At 43.1% G+C, this 19,134-nt stretch overlaps 2 protein-coding genes across 3 annotated transcripts in view; one reads left to right on the plus strand and one right to left on the minus strand.

Moving 5' to 3' along the window:
• The window catches only part of ATP10D (ATPase phospholipid transporting 10D (putative)), a 67,764-nt gene that overhangs the window by 29,718 nt on the left and 18,912 nt on the right, over positions 1–19,134 (plus strand). For both annotated transcript variants that reach the window (XM_006019026.3, XM_025198370.1), the window contains exons 9-13: positions 7,317–7,552; positions 9,765–9,953; positions 15,141–15,762; positions 17,522–17,628; positions 18,333–18,459. In XM_006019026.3, coding sequence (XP_006019088.1) covers positions 7,317–7,552; positions 9,765–9,953; positions 15,141–15,762; positions 17,522–17,628; positions 18,333–18,459 — 1,281 coding nt within the window. The remainder of the gene's footprint in view (positions 1–7,316; positions 7,553–9,764; positions 9,954–15,140; positions 15,763–17,521; positions 17,629–18,332; positions 18,460–19,134) is intronic.
• The window catches only part of CORIN (corin, serine peptidase), a 352,509-nt gene that overhangs the window by 20,869 nt on the left and 312,506 nt on the right, over positions 1–19,134 (minus strand). The window lies entirely within an intron of this gene.

A 19,134-nucleotide genomic window follows, 5' to 3' on the forward strand; every position in this document is an offset into this window, starting at 1 on the left:
CCCCGCCGGCTTCGAATTGCGGACGGATTAACTGGCTTGGGCCCCGCCAGCTGGAACAACTTGTGTGGTTGTTCTGACGACCGGACCACCTGCGTCGTGATTGCAAGCAGCGTGAGTAAAGTTTTTTACAACCAGTAAGTTGTGTCTGCCTCTCCATTACCAGCCCGCCCTGACGTACGAGCGTAACTCGAGTCGGCCCTGGCCGTCCGAGACAGGGGCATCTGACCTCGGTCCTCTTTCCTGCCAGGGGCAGGGGGTCGGACACAATGATCCATTGTGGTCCCTTCCGACTCTACAATCTGTGAATCTATGAATTCTGCTTTTCGCCATGTAGTTTTGAAAACTATGTAATTAAGAAAGCGTGCAAATAACCTGCAGGGGTGTAGGTTGTAGCCGTGTTGGTCTAAGGACATAAGCAGAAAAGGTTCCTTGGGTGAATTTGATATCTTTTATTAAACCAACCCAAATAGTTGGAGAATAGTTGCAAATAACCTGTGCACTTTCCTATGTGACCAGACTCCACACAGCATTTTAGGGTACAAATCCTCAATTCACCAGCATAGCATGGATTTGAAATAATCTTTCTTCATTTTCTGGAGCATTGTTTAGTCTTCAGTTCAGCATATACCCATCTTTAAGCGTGAGAGTTGTCCCACTGAAATTAATTCATTAAGTACTTTGCTGAATCAAGGCCTTCATAACTTCTCTAGTTTTAATTCACAAGCAATTTCAGTGGAAAGCCTACCCAGATGTGTATATTAATTTGATGAATTTTTATTAGGTTTCAAAGACCTGCTGTTCCATTGTAGCTCATTTTGTTTAACATGTTTGTTAACTGCTGTTTGAAAATAGGTGAAAACACTGTTAACTGATATTGCAGTAGCCTGTGTACTGAATTTTGAATGCTGTGTGTCCAATATATTAATGAGATGCTGTATATATCCTAAAGTTACTTACTGATTCCAGGGGTGCCTATAAAAACAAAACAAGATTCAATTCTAGGCAGAGCAGGAAATTACATATACTGTAGCCTTACAGACCCTTTTATTTAATTTGTTCAGTGATATAATATCTAGTTAGATCAGAACAAAAAATACAGGAATGCAGTGAATTTCAATTACCTGGTGCTTGAACTATTAAGTAATACTGAATGCTGTAGAAATATACTGTTTAAGCCATAGGCAAGGCTAATATTCTGCAGAAGATCGAGGACTGATGCAAGCTAGATAACAGCAATTAACGATTTGTAATGCAGTATCAAGATATTTCTTAGTATTGCCAATCTAGATTTAACAGTTCATTATGAAAGTGATATACTGTCTAGTGGTCTCACTGACAAACCTTCCTTCAGAGTCACAGGGACACACACAATTTGAAGTCCTAAAATAATTTCTGCATCTTGTGAGAATCTACTCTACTGTATAGAGTAGATATAGTGATGCAGGTGCTTCCTTTACATTATACATAAAGAAGACATTAAGGAAGAACAGCAATAGGAGATGTAAAAAAAAAACTTACAGAATTCTAAACTCCTAAAATAAAATAATATATTTGTGTTTTCAAAAAAAATAGATAGTTGACTGCTTAGTACCTGTGCCCTGCTGTTTATTTCATTAGTACCTAAAGGTTGCTACTCAAAGATTGAGATCCATTGCACCCAGCACTATGCATCTGTTTGTTTTCAGTATACATTCTGGTTTATTAGTGTTAGCGTCATAAAATGCCATATGTTAACTTTGCTTATGATTAGTTCATACTGTGTTCCCATTATTACAAAACAAGTACCTGGAAACATTTATACCTTGAATTGCTAGAGACTTTGTTTACTTTAATTTTTAACACAAAGATGGGAAGAACCCATAATTCAGTTCAGTTTTAGAGGGATCTTTATGGAATGCTGCACAGGGTTTTTATTCACATATTTCAGATGGATAGAGTAACACTGCAAAAAAGCTCCAGTGCATTCCTTTGAATATTTGCCATTTTATCCAGACATATACTCTTTGTACATAATCATGTACATGTTCCTTCATTGCTAAATGTAGAAGATGAAAGAGGTGCATAGTAGCAGTGGCTATGTTGTTTATATGATAGTCACATGGCAATATTTTAAGTCGTGTTTCAGGACAACAAGTCCTGAGGACAAAGAAGTAGGTGTCATATATCTTGACACTAATAAAGCTTATGAAGCAATGTAAAGAAACCTGGTCTAGATTAAATGACTGTAAAGGAGTATATAACTGGTTGGAACCACTGTACCCAAAGAGTAATTATTAATGGCTCATTGCAGAATTGAGATTTGTATTTGGTGAGGGGTCTCTCTGGTATCCTATATTATTCAATGTTTCCTTTAATAACTTGAATGATGGAAAGAGAGTACATTTGTTATATATGTAGGTGATACCAACCTAGGAGGGATTTCAATCACTTTGGAGAGCAGAATTAGAATGAATAATGATCTCAGAAATTTTGGAAATGCTCTGAAATCAATAGGATCCAAGTCAATAAAGACAGGTGCAAAGTACTACATTTAGATAGGGATAAAGAGCTGCACAGAAGTTCCCTGCCCCAATCAGGGAGCCAGAGCTGGGAGCTCCCTACTGCTGGGACAGGGGGACATTGTCCCTGCCCCAGCAGCAGGCAGCACCCTGGAGGCAGGGTGCGTCTCCTGGTCCACTGGTCCCTGCCAGCCCCTGAGCTAGCACCCAGGAAGGAACCTAGAGCTGCCCCTGGTAGCGGCTGGGGCCCATTGCAGGGCTGCAGGAAGTGGGAGCAGCTTGCTGCTAGGAGCACCTGCCTGAGAGCATTTACTCGTGCGTAGTTTACTCACAAGTAAACTGATCCCAGATCAAATGCATGCGTAGATGCACCCTCTGGGTGTGTCTGCATGAGATGCTTAATGCACAGCAGCCTAATAACAGTGTGCAGTAGCGTGCTGGGGAGAAACCGTGCTAACACACTACTGCGCAGTACTATTAGGTTACTGCATTGTAAGCTTCCCTAAAAAACCATATGCTGGCACTACTGCGCAGTAACTACTAGGGTTGTGTGAGATTTTGCCTCCAGTTTTCTTTCAACGCTGTTTTGACTTGTTTCGAGGTCAAAACAGTAAAATAAAAAAAAAAGCCAGATATCGTCAAAACAGTCTCAAAACAAACAAATCAAGTCGAAACATTTCAAACACTGTTTCATTTTGCCCATAGGCTATAATGGAGAAGAATGAAACAGCCTATAACTTTGTCATTTCTGGCCTGATTTGGATTAACCGTGCAGGAATGGTAGCCCCTTCTAAGGTCATGAAGTCTACCAAGTTTCAAGGAGATAGGTGCAGGGGGGTTGGGGAAACTGTACCCCAAAGTCTTGAAAGCAAAACTCATGTCACATGTATGTGTTAAGCCACAGCGAGGTCAAAACTGCAGGCATGCTAGCCCCTGCTGAGGCCACAAAGCCTGCCAACTGTCAAGGAGATAGGTGCAGGGGCTTCTGGGTTCTGGGGCCCTGCACCTCTAGCTGCTGACAGGCAAAACTCATGTGATGGGTGCTTGTACAACTGTCTGTCTTTGGGCAGAGGGAGGTGAAAACAGCAGGTCTGCTAGGCCCTGCTGCAGCCACAATGTTGGCTACAAAGGAGCAACTCACAGGATCATCATAAAATTCTAGTTTATTAGACGGATGCAAAAGTCAGATCATAAACCTTGGGGCTGATCCCCTCAAACACACACACACATTTCTGCACACACACACACTCGCAGTAGCTAGCTATGAATACTAAGCACCAGTGTCAAGCTATTACCTATCCCCAAGCGCTGGAGTCCACTGTCAATGGCCAGTCGAGGCTTCTTTCATTGTGATGTTGCTTCAGAAGGGGGTCGCCAGCTGGTCCTTCTGGCTGGACAGGCAGGGTGCTGGTCAGGTAAAAGAGGGCGCCATTGGGTGTCATTCTTCGCTGCCTTTTATCCCTCTCTGGCAGACTTTGGTGACTCCCCAATTCTTGGGCTTACCCAATCCAGGGGTCATTGACCTCGTGGGACGTCCCCCTTGGTGGCTGCTGGATGGCAGCTGTCAGCCCCAGGGGTCATGTCCATGAGTATGCGCAGTCTCGGGAGTCCGTAGATGAATTTTGATTAATACACTGCCGTGATGAATAGGGTTCTGGGAGCGGTTGACTGGGGGGGTATTCAGTCCCAAGAGTCGGTCTTCAGCGTTCATTAGTTCAAATCAGGGCTTCTGTACCTTTACCAGTGAAGTTTCACGGAGTTCCTGGCTCTGTATTGATTCTTTCCTCTCCTTTGACTGTGGTTTCCTGGTGTTAATCCTTGCTCATTAACTCGGTATGGTAGCAAGCTACTGTGTTACGCAGTCAATCATGATTCACTCAGGGACCAGGTCGGTACAGGGAGGCGGCGATTCGATTCCCGCCCTTGCTAACGTTGTTATATGGTACAACGTATAACATGCCTGTAGCTTTCACCCTGCTGCACCTTAACACAGTGTCACCACTATTACAAGTTTTGCTTGTCTGCAGCTTGAAGAACAGATTCTCCCAAACCCCTGCACCTATCTCCTTGAAACTTGGCAGGCTTTGTGGCCTCAGTAGGGGCTAGCATGCCTGCAGTTTTGACCCCGTTGTGACTTAACTCACATCACATGTGTGTTTTGCTTTCAAGACTATGGGGTGCAATTTCTCCAAACCCCCTGCACCTATCTCCTTGAAACTTGGCAGGCTTCATGCCCTCAGAAGGCGCTACCATTCCTGCAAGTTTCATCCAAATCAAGCCAAAAATGACAAAGTTACAGGCTGTTTTGACCTTCCCCATTATCGGTGAAACATCGAAACAGGTTTGAAACGGCAAAACTGTTTTGAGGGAACAGAACAGCTGTTTCAAATCGAAATAAAATTCAAAACGCTGGTTGAAACGGAACACTACTGTTCCGCACAGCCCTAGTAACTACTACGCATTAATGAACGTGTAGATGTGCCCACTCAAATGTATAAAAGAGGAGTGTCCTGTGTAAACCACACAAAGTAATTCTTCCACTCTGCTCAAGACTGCTAAGGCCTCAGCTGGAGCTCTGTGTCCAGCTTTGTGCTTCATGCTTCAAGAAAGACATGGACTAACTGGAAAGAATTCAGAAAAGAAAACTGAAAGTAATCAGAGGGCTCTAAAATGAAAGAATGAAAGAATTGGGTTTGTTTAAAGAAGAGAAGACTGTGAGGATACATTATAAATATATAAAAAGCTGCTACAAAGAGCAAAAAAGCTGTTTACAAGTAGTAATGGGTTTAAATGGGTATTAGATATCAGGATTTTAAACTTTAGGACAGTGACTTTAATTATAAGAATGGTTAAGAACTAGAACGGATTACCTAGGGAGGCTATGGAGTCTCATAGAACGGGAGGTTGTTATGAACAGGTTAGGCAGGCATATCAGGAATGGTTTAATTCTAGTTGATCTTGCCTTGAGACAGAGAGATGGACTAACTTACTGCTCAAGATTCCTTCCAGTCCTATTTACTATGCTTTTTCCTGCAATAATTATAGATTTTAAAGCTAGTAGGATCCACTCTGGTCATCTGCTATACCCTTCTGCATAACATAGGCACTATGCCCAGTGTTCCATCTGAGTTCCATTTATTTGATGTTTTTAAATATAATGTAGCTCATATAGTTTTGTGTGGCAAAATATCTGTAAGTACCCAGCAGAAGTTGTTGGAGAAGCTGGTGATGGTAACAGTTGGAGAGAGGTTTTGGTGAAAGCTAGGCAAAAAAAATTTTGGTGAGTCATGTATTCACCAAAAATGCACTCTTGGGGCATCCAAACACATTCTCAAATAGTTTTGGCACAAAAGTAACACAATCAACCAGTTTCCCTGTGCACATTTAATTGTCTGGAGGAGGTGAATCCGCTTCAGTGGGAGAGCCTAAGAGAAACTCATCCCATGTAAAACTAGAGCCTGATGATTAAGGCAGTAACCAAAACAAAAGATGGGAAGCCCAAGTTCAAGCCCTACCTTCAATAATATTTTTGGGGCTATGGAATAGCCTTTAAACCCATGTTACATCTAAACCACAGTTCCAGGTTTCCTGCCCTTTATTTATAGTGATTTAAAAAAAAAATCAAAACAAAATGTTTTGTACAACCAAAAACTTCTTTTTAATTCACCAAAACCCCAGACATACTCATTCTGGGTTGGGACAAACATTTTTTCCTCAGTTTGGCCACTCCCTGCAAGAACCAGCTATTCACACAGCTGTGCTTATGGTAATTTTTTTGGCAGCAGCTGCTTCAAATTGCAGTTTCAGATGTTAGTTTAGGTTCTTCTCCTACCTAAACGTGCGGCCTGATAATATTCAGTCTGAGAGAATGTGTATGCTGTAGTACAACATTTTCCCTTTAGTTTTCAGCATAGCTTCCCTCTTGTGATAAATATGATCAAGGTTTTACTTGCCACAAAAGAAGGTTTCTGTGTTTCAGTTGTAGAAATTGATCTATCATTTTTCCCCTTTAAACATTTAAGCTTTGGGCAAAATTCACAGAGACCCTTAGAGTCATATTCACAGTAGCTTTTGTACTTGTGTTCTCAACCTGGTATCATAAACAGGGTAAATATCAGGTATGTACGAACTGATGCTCTGCTGCCGTAGGCACCACAACGTTACAGTCCCCTCCATACATTTACCACACTCCACCTTACAAAGGTTTTTGCCCCCATTACATTAATTGGAAGGCTGATCCAGAAACTCCCTGTTCTGAACCTTCTTATTTCCAGCCTAAGTTCATTCATGGAAGTCTATACCCATTAGTAATTGTAATAACATCGTCCTTTAGTTTAATAGCTTCTCCTTTCCTGATGCATTTATAGACTTCAGTCATATCCCCTCTCAGCCTTTGTTTTTTTTAAGCTACATAAGCCAACCTCTTCTAGTCTCCTTTCATATGATAGGTTCTCTGTTCCCCTGATCATCCTGGTAGCCCTTGTCTCTACCTGTCCCAGTTTTAATTCACCTTTTTGGACATGTACAAACTATTTCTGATGAGGCCTCACCACTACGTTGTACCCTGTCTCTTCAGATACATCTTAAGATTGCATTTGTCTTTTTGCAGGTACATCACATTTATGGCTCATACTCATTGGGTGGTAGTTTTCTTTTGCTTTTAATAAAATGCATCATCCCTTTTAAATATACATGCTCAATTCCTTGTTAAGTTTGACTTTGGTTTTCCAAGCCTCCAGAGTGTCTGATTTATGGTATTGGACAAAAGAGGGATTCTTTTTAATCACTGAACCATGATTTTTTTGTAATTATCTTTAGCCAAGAGGCTGGAATCCTATCAAGAGGCTGATTTAGAAGGTGAGGATTTAGCAGATGCTCTGTGTAGCTCCTTGAGCCTCATGCCAAAACAGAAGGAACACAGCTGCAGGACAGCGAATGAGCCTTTGAACAGCAAGTCTTCGAATCAGGCAGCTGCTGGCTGTTCTGCCTCAGAAGGGGAAGATGGAGCCAGTGACATTCCACGCTCAAGACATGTAGCTTTCAGCAGCCCTATTGTAAGTAGAGATTGATGTCGTTTGATATTAAATATCCAAAATTCCTCATGAAGAAGGAATTGGGGGAGGCTATGTTCCCCCAGGCATCACCTAGGGTTACTAGGAATAATGTCCACAAATTGTGAGAGAGAAGGTTCAGGCTGGACATCAGGAGACATTACTTTACAGTTAGGGCTGCCAGGCTCTGGAATGGGCTCCCAAGGGAGGTGGTGCTCTCTTCTACCTTGGGGGTCTTCAAGAGGAGGCTGGACAGATATTTGGCTGGGGTGATATGACCGCGGCCCCCGTTCCTGCCCAGGGCAGGGGGTCGGACCTGATGTTCTGTTTACATCCCTTCCGACCCTGGACACTATGATACTGCACGCTCTTGTGGGGGTTGGCCCATGTGTTGTCCTTCAGGCCTACTCCAGTTCAGCCCTACTCAACACACCCCCTGGGGCTGCTCTTCAAACCATCCCACAGCCCTCCTCAACCCCAAGTTATGCCCAGTCCTTCAGACAGTAAAGATGTACCCTACTCTGGGCAGGCCCCACTGCTGCCCCCTCTCTGGGGCCTCCAGGGTCTCATTCCCCTGTGGGGGCTCAGTTAGCCACAGCCATGCTTGGCCCCTCACCACTGCTGGGGTCTTACACCCCCTAGGGCTCAAGTGGCCATAGCCGTACCTGACCCTTGTACCCATGGTATTGTGGGGGCTAGGGGTTATTAAAGCGCCCCGACCTGCCTTTCACCAGGCAGGTGAACGGTCCTGGTATTTGAGTGGTGCTGCCTCACCACTGGCAGTCCCTCCAGGCCACCCTTCCCCAGCAGGGTGCAGTTTTAGGTCATGCCTAGGAGCAATGAGGCCTCCTCTGTCCCCATACCTCCAAGATATTCCAGGAGCAACTCAGCCCAATGTTACCTCCTTGTCTGCTCAACTCAGACTGCTGCCTCTCTGGCCTATGTTTGAAAATGGCCACTGCAGTCAGCCACCTGGTGGCTGCCTGCTCCAGCCCTTAAAGTGGCAAGCACCAAAGCTGTGCTGCCACTATCAGAACATGGACCAGGGGCTTGAAGTTCCAGCAAAGCAGGTTTAGATTGGGTATTAGGAAAACCTTCTTCACCGTTAGAACAATGAGGCAACGGAAAAGAGTGCCTAGGGAAGTTGTGGAATCTCTAGCATTGAAGTTATTCTACAAGAGGTTGGATAAGCTTTTGTCCAGGGATGATGGATGCATAGCGATGCCTATATTCCACTATGGGTATTTCCCATGCTTCTGGGCTTTTCTGGTTGCCATATGAGGCCAGGAAGGATTTTTCCCCTGCCTGCTGCTCCATGTGTCAGGGGCTTATTTTTCACTTTCCTCAGAAATATTAGGTGTTGGCTGCAATCAAGGCTGGGGATTTTGACTGGGGTGTGCCGAGAGGTTCCTAGCTAGGTCTTGGTCCTCCACTCACAGTCAAACCAACTGTCATATTTGGGGTCAGGAAGAAATTGTGACTCATGGTCAGATTGGTACAAACTGTGGGAGTTTTTGCCTACCTCTGTAGCAGGAAGTATAGCCCTCTTTTTTGGATCTCTTGCACATATTTTAACAACCTGTGCAGCAACATGACATTGGCCACTATGGTCCCTCCTGCTTTACCTGTGGCAGTTTAGGACTGGGTCACAACTGACTCTGTAGTGTTGCTAATAGGTTAGACAAAGGATTTGTATAGGATGGTTTGGATAAGGTGATCCTGCCTTATGTAGAGGGCTGGACTAGATGAACGCTGGAGATCCCTTCTAGCCCTACTTTTCTATGCTTCTATGACACTGCGTTTTTTCTCATCCATTTAGCTATGAATTTCTCCCTTGGGCAGAGGGTTAGTTGGCTCTGCCCTACTTCAATCCTGTTTTAAGACCTGACTAACAGTCACAAAATGCTGAGGATGCCAGGATGCTGTTCCTTTTCTGAAGTGCTCAGCATCTATATGAAGTTATTTACACTCGTTTAATCCCTCAAATTATAATCTGTAATTGAGGTCACTGAGATTTATTTGGCGAGTTTTATTCCCTGTTGCCTACACAACGTGCCAGTAGTAGTGAGGGCAGCAATCATTCTATTTTGATGCATACTTCTAATAGCATTCATCAGTGCTGTAAAACCTTGCAATACTGAAAATGTTCCAGGAGCAATATATTAGGCCCCTGGGACCATATGCTAATGAGACACTTTTTAAATCTGATAAACAGGAGACTGATGTGGTACCGGACACACAGCTCTTGGAGAAATTCAATCAAATTTCCTTTAATTCCTTTGAACAATCAGAAGAAACTGATAGAGAGCAGTCTTTGGAGACAATGTACATCACCGACTTCTTTCTGGCTCTGGCAATCTGTAATACCGTGGTAGTTTCATCCCCTAACCAACCACGTCAAAAGGTAAGAAAAAATTCTGTTACTTAGTGGCCAAATTTGGGGTGTTGAGGCATATTTATAGTTTTTATTGTGCTCCCTTATAGTACTTTTTGCATGGCGAGAAGAAAAAGAACTGCCATTTAAAAATGATCATTTTCTCCTTCATTGGTTTGCTGCTTTTGCCAGAAGGAAAAGAACACCTGTATTGTTAAAACTGCACAGCCCAGCAAGCTAATGCATAATGTAAACCTAGCAAAGGTTTCCAGTGAAGTGAAGCTTGTCTTGAATACATTTGACTTTCACATATAAATAGTCCGTTACTTTTACAAGACAGATGCTCTGAGACTAAATTGAATTTTCAGTTTTTATTATGTTCTAGTGACTATTAAAATGCTCAATTTTAATACCTCATCCAGAATGAAAAATCTTCATCATAGCAAACTGTAGCTATATCCTAGCATCATAACAAAGTTAGGGAGTGCCTGCTTTTCAATTTTTTTACAGTAATAATAATAATAATAAAACATAGATTTTACACCTAGGATTTGTAGCTGCTCAGCAGCTGTTTTATGGGTAGTACTATCCTCCCTGTAGTAATGATCACTTTATACATCTGATTAGAATTGATCCTTAAAAAAAAAGAAGTTAAAATGAGGACAACCTCTGAGTGACCACATTTGAACTTCCTATAAACTCATTTGAACCATGATTGAACCTAGTGATTACTCTAAATAAATGTTACTTTATAAGAACCTTATTTCTCCTGCTAAATTGTGATGTTTCAGTGATTACTCCCATTGTTTATACAGCTTGGATTTTAGTGTTAAAAATGCCCAGCTAAATACATAGCTTGCTCTTTATAAATTTCATAGATTTCATAGACACTAGGGCTGGAAGGGACCTCAGAAGATCATCGAGTCCAGCCCACTGCCCCAGGGGCAGGAAGTCAGCAGGGATCATAGGATCCCAGCAAGATAAGCATCCAAGTGTGTCTTGAAGGTGTTCAAAGTGGGTGCTTAAACCGCCTCCGGCAGCAGTCTATTCCAAACCTTGGGGGCTCGGATAGTAAAGAAGTTCTTCCTTATGTCCAGCCTGAATCTGTCACGGTGGAGTTTGTGACGGTTCAATCTTGTCATCCGTTGGGGTGCTCTGGTGAACAGATGTTCCCCCAGATCCTGATGAGCACCCCTGATAAACTTGTAGGTGGCCACCAGATCACCCCTGAGCCTGTGCTTTTCCAGGCTGAAGAGTCTCATGGCTCTCAGCCTCTCATCATAAGGTCTGTTTTCCTGACCTCTGATCATGTGCGTGGCTCTCCTCTGCACTCTCTCAAGCGTCTCCACATCCTTTTTGAATTATGGAGCCCAAAACTGGATGCAGTACTCCAGCTGCGGCCTCACCAAAGCCGAGTACAATGAGAGAATGACATCCCGGGATTTGCTTGAGAAGCATCTATGGATGCAAGCTAGCATTTTGCTTGCTTTACTAGCTGCAGCATCACATTGAAGGCTCATGTTCATCTTGTGGTCAATCATGACCCCCAAGTCCCTTTCATCTGTAGTGCTAGCCAGTGTAGTACTGCTGAGCCTATAAGCATGCTGCAGGTTTTTCCTCCCAAGGTGGAGCCTTGCATTTTTCGGTGTTAAACACCATCAGGTTCTCATCTGCCCATTTCCGGAGCCTGTCAAGGTCTGCCTGGATCACCCTTCTGTCCTCAGGTGTGGAAGCTTTACCCCAGAGTTTGGTGTTGTTGGCAAACTTGGCCAGTCCGCTTCTGACACCAATGTCCACATCATTAATGAAGATATTAAATAGTATAGGCCCTAGGGCAGAGCCTTGAGGGACCCCACTGGTCACAGCGCACCACAACAATTGACTTCCATCAACCACCACCCTCTGGGTCCTACCACAGAGCAAATTCCCCAGCCAGTGGATCGTGGTGAGGCCAAGGCCGCAGTTAGCCAGTTTTGCCAAGAGGTGATCATGGGATACCAGATCGAAGGCTTTTTTAAAGTCAAGATATATGACATCAATCTCTTCCCCCTTGTCCAAGTGATAGGTCACCTGGTCATAAAAGGAAATAAGATAGGTCAAGCAAGACCTACCCACAACAAACCCATGCTGGCTATCCGTCAGGATATTGCCATCGGCCAGTTTGTTAAGAATGGCCCCTTTGATACTCTTTTCTAAGACCTTCCCCAGGATAGAGGTCATCCTGATGGGCCTGTAGTTTGTCGGATCTACTTCCCTCCCTTTCTTGAAGATAGGCACCACATTGGCCTTCTTCCAACCTTTGGGCGCTTCACCTGAGCACCAGGAGTTCTCAAAGATCTGGGCCAGGGCTGAGCTATGATACTAGCCAACTCCTTGAGTACCCTGGTGTGTAAACTGTCAGGGCTGGCTGACTTGAAGCTATCCAGCCTCTGAAGGTGTTCCTTCGCAAGGTCAGCATTGATGGAGGGTAAGGAATCTCCCTCACCTGGACCTCCCTGTCCCGTAATGGGCAGGGGCATTTCATGGGACTGGTGAAAAACCAACGCAAAGTACCCATTTAGCAAATTGGCTTTTTCCTGGCCATTGTTTGTCAGTTGTCCCAACCGGTTTAGCAGGGGTCCAATGTTGCCCTTGCTTTTCCTCTGGTTCCCCACATATCTAAAAAAGGACTTTTTATTGTCCTTGATACTTGTAGCTAGTTGGAGTTCCGTCGCAGCCTTGGCTTTCCTGATTTGCTCCCTGCAGGTCCGGACCAGAACAGAGTATTCCTCCTTGGAGGTGGATAGTGTCCTCCATCCTTTGTTGATCTTCCTTTTTAGATGCAGGAGGTCTGCTAGTTCCATGGAGAGCCAAGAGGGCTGCTTTGCCCTTTTGCTGCCTTTCCTCCTAGATGGAATAGACTTTGCTTGTGCATCCAGGATTGCTCCTTTGAGGAGTAACCACTTGTCCTGAACTCCCCCCGCCTTTTGGGTTGTGGCCCTTTAGGGCCTCCCTGACAAGCCTCCTGAGCTTGTCAAAGTCAGCTTTCCTGAAGTCAAGGACTTCTGTATTGCTGACTGACTTGCCAGCTTTACGGTGGATGGTGAAGGTGATCAGTTCGTGGTCACTGTCACCCAGCTTCCCTTTGATCATTAGGTCGCTAATTAGGTCATCCCCCGTTGCCAGTACCAGGTCGAGCAGCGCTTTACCTCTCATCGGCCCATAGACTTCTTGCCTCAGATATAGCTCATCCATGCAAAAGAGAAAGCTTTGCAACCGCTCAGATTTGGCCAAGCGCTCTTCCCACAAGATACCTGGGTAGATGAAGTCTTCCATGACAACCATGCACTGGGAGCGTGCAGCCTTAGCCAATTGCCTGGCGAACTCCTGGTCAAGCTCTTGATCCTGGTTTGCAGGTCTGTAGTAGACTCCCACCAATGTGTCCCCTGTGCTGTGTTCCCCATGGATTTTAACACAGAGGGTCTCCAGTCGTCTACCCTGGGTGTCAATGTCGGCGTGCAAGGACGTGTAACTTTCCTTAACATAGAGAGCTACACCCTCGCCCCTTTTGCCCACTCGATCTCTCCTGTACAGAGTATAGCCATCTATACCTGTGGCCCAGTCATGGGTGGAGTCCCACCAGGTCTCTGTTATCCCTATGACATTGTAATTATTTGTGTTAAGCAGGAGGACAAGTTCCTCCTGTTTATTCCCCAAGCTCCTGGCATTTGTGTACAGGCATGCAAGTGTCCCTTTGGGGGCCCTTGCCTTGCCCACAGATTGTACCAGGGCTGGGGCAGGGGTGGGCTCCCTTAAGTGCCTTGGCCTGCTGGCTTTGCAAGGGTTGCTCAGCGGGCCAGCAGTGGCGGTAGTCCCCCCATCCCCCAGCAGGCTTAGTTTAATTTATGATCACAAATGCTCAGTTTGCCTGGACAAATAGATCATTGTAGGCTGATAATTGTCAGCACTGATGAAACCTTTTGCCCCATTCTCTGATCCTCCTACTAGAGCTCTAGCAACAGCATGGGAGACAGTGCGATCAGGCAAAAATGCAACAGAGAAATGTATTAAGAGAATAAAATATTTCCTTCTTCTCTATACATCTGATAAACAGAAAGAGGGACATAAACCTTCTCCTTTCTCTGGAGGATGCAGTGATAAACTGTATTGGGTTAATGATTTAGGGATTGCCTGCAATTTTACTGAGATCAGTATTGGATACTGAGATCTGTATTTCTGCTGTGCAAGATACATTTACATGAAGGAATTCCTTGAATATTAGTGCTTATCAGAGACTCATTAGGTTTCTTTTTCTTACCCTGCATTGCACTGACCCTGCAAAGGGACTCCATACTGAGCCCTGTTTTAACTACCTGTGCAGTCCAATGGATGATTCTGAGTTGGATGCAAGTGAGGACAGAAATGAAGCTAGTTTTGCACTCCCCCCGCCACCTCCCTTCACAGCAACAAAGGAGAATGAGCTTTCTAGAAACTCATTTCTTTGACTAGTTACACTGACAAGTCTTTATTCTAAACTGCTTGCTAGTACCTAGAAATTATTAACAGCATACGTAGATAAGCATGCATAGGCTATTTACGTTTCTAATCAATGTGTAGTAAACCAACATAATAGCTCAAGCACCACGTGGTATCTGTTTTTTTTGTGGGGGAGGGTGGAGAGGAAGAAGTAAGAAGGGAAGTGTGCCAAGTATATAAGTCTATGTATCCTTAAGTCATTTTTAGCTGCTTGTCACTTTTTGTGGAACAGGTTAGCCCTCAAAGGCATCCTTGAAACTAGCAGAAAAGCACAGAAGTCTATTTGCTGTGACTTTAAAAAAAATACAAAATATATTTTCCTCATTGTTTTGTTATTAATCCTAACTACTATTAGTACATCACAACTATATAGTAAAATTGGAAAGCATGTAATTTTACATGCTACGTAATTTTATAGTTGATGTTCTTTAAATATAAGTAGCTCTGGGCTGACCAAACTTAGACTTATGCAGTAATAAATTATACTAAATGTTGCTAAATAATACTGAATACAATTGAGTAAATATTACTAAATAATTTAAATGCAAAAATACCCCCAGCATTAAAGTTTAAATAGGCTATTTCTTCAGGAAGGAACTCAACTACTCCTTATTGACATAAAATATCTGTTGCTTTATGAAATAGATTTAGCCCATCTCTGCTTTCACTGATTTTTTTTTTTTTTATTTTCTTCTATTGCAGATGAGACTTGCTCCGTTAGGTAGAATTCCTATTAAATCCCTTGAGGAAATAAAACAGATGTTCCAGAGGTTATCGGTCCGAAGACTAAGCACATCACCACTTCCAAGTGCAAAAGAATCCTCCTTCTCCGAGAGCTCTAATACTTTTGTGGGCAAACTTTCTATTTTCAGAGTGAAGCTGGCTTCACCTGCTGCTGAGGTGGTTACCCAGATGGCTAACGTACCCCAGACTGCTGATAGGCAGCAAAGCCCCAAAGTACCTCCTCCTGGAGAACAAGATGCAGTAGATGTAGCTGCAGGCAGCAAAACCTGTGATCCTGGACCATATCTTGAACAATGTCCTATAACTATCCTCCACTACGAGGCTGAAAGCCCAGATGAAGCTGCACTGGTTTATGCTGCCAGAGCTTACAAATGCACTTTACAGACTAGGACTCCTGATCAAGTTACTGTGGACCTGGGTGCTTTAGGCTCTTTAACATTTCAACTTTTGCACATTCTGCCTTTTGATTCAGTGAGAAAAAGAATGTCAGTAGTTGTTAGACATCCTCTCTCCAACAAAGTGGTGATATACACAAAAGGAGCAGACTCAGTCATTATGGACTTGTGCAGCGTGCCAACAGGTATCTGCAGAACGTCGGTAGTTCTTGTTAGTCTGGTCTTTATTAGCCTTTGTTTTTTCTTTCATATTTCAATAATGTAATTGGATAAAAAGTTCTGAGTGATTTATAAAGGAAGTTAATAAACAGAGCTGCCTCAATTAAGAGTTCCCCTCTTCCTGTGTGGTGGACAGCTGACACAGCTGAGAAATATAGAGAAGTCAGGGATCAAGTCCTCCATGCAGTAAAATATGCAAGAGGTACCTAACTTTAAGAACCTGTATAGATACATTGGAGCCAGTGGAAGTGTCTACACATGGCCCCCACGGCACAGTTGTTTCTGCACCATCATTTAGTACTTGCTTTAGGAAGTACTAAATGAAGGCCTAGTAACAGCCATTACTGCGCTGTCCCAGCTGCACATGGTTATTTTTAGCTGCTACATCGCCATAGCTCATCATTACAATAATGTAGCATTGGCATCACAGTATGTGCCTGCTGACACTATGTCACTGTAGCAATGAGCTGCATTGCCATAGCGTGTTGCTACGGTGACAAAGCATCACATGTAGATGCCCCCAATAGGATTTTGCACATGCATAATGTTAAGCACCTGCTTAAATGCTTTGCTGAATTTGGACCCATTAGTATGATACTAACACACTTTATTTTTGGTTATTTAAATCTATTTAGAGTTAGATACTCCCTGGTCTTTATCTGTATGAATCAATCTTATTTCACATAGAGAAGCTGTAATATTGAATGCTATCACATGTTGCAGGGCTGTCTAACTTCTAAGCAGCTGGGGCCCTTGGGCTGCACACTATGTGGGTGCCCCCACAACCCTGCATCACACATCCCACCACTGCTGCCCTGTATGCCCACTCAGCCCTGAGCTTACCCTCAGCTCCCCGTGCCATGCCCTGCTGCGTCACACCACCCTGCCCCCTAAAAAGTGCTTAGAAAGCAAAAGCCTGAGGATGGAGGAGGAACCCAAAGACTCAAGATGCTGTTGCAGCCAGGACAGAAGGAGGTAGTGGTGGCTGGGTAGGAGCCTGGAGGCTGTAACTTAACCCCTTGTGGACTATCAGTTGGACAGCCCTGACCTTTCACATCAACTCTGTGTAAAAACAGATCTCGTCCTCCCCTCTGGTACTAAGCACATCTGTATTCCGGCTGCACAGTTCTGCAGCATTTTTTTGTGCCAACAGGAAACATTGGCTTCTGTAGCACAGTGGCATAATAGTTACCACTGTAACGGTTAATCTATGCAGTATGGAAAACACCATCTTTATTGAGGGTCAATAAGAGTAAGACAACACAACATCATCCTGTCTGTATACATGAGTAGTACGTATCTCATTTGGATTTAAATCAAGGAAAGTTTTCTGTCATATCTAGTTTGGAAAACTAAGTTGTTTTTTTAAAAAGTGTTCAGTATAGCTTAACTCCTCTCCCATTGAAATAAAGGGAGTTTGCCATTCATTTCAGTGGCAGATGAGTTAATACAATACTGAGTTCCTATGAAAATCCTTCCCTTACATTTTTTGCCAACTGTGATGCTAGAGTATCCCCTCTTCGCTAACCTCTGACAGACTTGCACATTCTTACATTCCCTAAACATTCAACCTGAATAATCCTGTGCAAATATTTGTTAACATTAAAGTAAAATTTATTCATTTTTTTTAACTTCTCTTTAGCTCTGCTGCTGTGAAATAATACTAATAAGTGTATGTCAACAAAGTGTGTTTTACTTACTTTGTTTTGTTTTGGATGTTTTTAGATGTTCATAGTTCTAAAATGAAACAAAAGAAAATTAAGGCGAGAACTCAGAAACATTTAGATGATTATGCCAGAAGAGGACTGCGCACTTTGTGTATAGCTAAGAGGGTAACCTTTTTGAATAGATTTATTGTTCATGAAATGATGTAATTATCTGGATTAGGAGTGTTAGCTAGGAGATTGGCACCATTACTTCTAAACAACTATATGCACATCAGAACTAGAATTTTAGTTTAATGTAGGTTGATTTCAGGAGATATCAGTAAGTTAACTTGTATTGCTGCATAACCACCAGTGGGTGTCATTGACAAAAGACAATTAAGCAGGGCTCAGAAATTGTAATGAAAAAATAATTAGCTTGGGTTTCTGTGTAAGGCATGTGGGGACTTAGTAGAGTTGGAAAAATGTTCACAAACATATATTTTATTAGACCAACTGTACAATTCATCTAATAAAAAATATCACAAAAAATCCTTGCCCCTCATATATTTCCTGGACCACCGTGGCAAAGCAGCAACACTCCAGCTGTACCCCAAAACATACATCATTTTTCCTGGTTTAGGATTTTAGTCAAACTTAGAATTCAAACAGTCTTGGGCCAGTTTTGTGGCTTTGCATATGTAGTTCAGTGATGTGTGGTTTGGATGAGACTTTGGATGAGATTTTAAGGTGGGTTTTTCTTTGTGTTCAGTACTGCCCAAACAGTCTAGCTATTACATGACAGTGAAATGGAAAGAAAATCTCTGGATTTTGTGACGTTCTAGAATTAGAGCCAAGATGGTGATCACTATGTGTTTTGTTTCTCTGCATAGGTGATGAGTGATGAAGAGTATGCAGAATGGTTAAATAGTCATTTTTTAGCAGAAACCAGTATTGACAACAGGGAAGAGCTTCTACTTGAATCTGCCACAAGGTTGGAGACCAAATTAACACTCCTTGGTAGGTAGAAAATACCTACCCCACTTACGCTTTGCAAGATCTATGCTAAACTGAATTTGCTTTTAAGCTGTAGGGCGCTTGGCCCAAGGCCTTGGCCTTGGCCAAGGGTCTTTCTATTTATAGAAGATTTATTGCTTACTGCTGAATTTCTCTAAATCTCTTTGGTAACTATAGGGCTTACTACAAATTCCCTTGAGAACAAGTCAAGCCTTTCTGATATTTGTACCGGGCTTGAGATGAACCCTATATGACATCTTTCTACCTTGGAATAGACCAGAGCACCTGGGTATTGGCAGCAAAATTATGCACATACTAGAAGGTTGCAATGCATCATGAATTTGCATGCAAAAACACTTGCTGTGTTGCACAGACGTCCTCTCTGCCTTAGCACTCAATCACTGTTGCAGTGCTGGTATAGCAGCCACAGAGGCACAGTTTGTATCTGTAGACAGTTTGGTGATACATGGCAGCCACAGTTCTATGCTAGAATGCTAGTTCAGCTATGGAATAACTGGGAAAAACCTCCAGATAGATGCATTCAAAGGGGAAGGGAGAAAAATGTCCAAAGGGTTGTAGAAAGCTTGTGCATTCAGGTCTATTAGGAAGCAGACTAGGAGTGGCCTCCTCCTCCTTCCTATAAATAAGATAGTTTTGTCCAACTTTTAAACTTCTTGT

Source organism: Alligator sinensis, unplaced genomic scaffold (genome assembly GCF_000455745.1).
Source record: "Alligator sinensis unplaced genomic scaffold, ASM45574v1 scaffold134_1, whole genome shotgun sequence".
In the NCBI taxonomy this organism is placed as follows: Eukaryota; Metazoa; Chordata; order Crocodylia; family Alligatoridae; genus Alligator; species Alligator sinensis.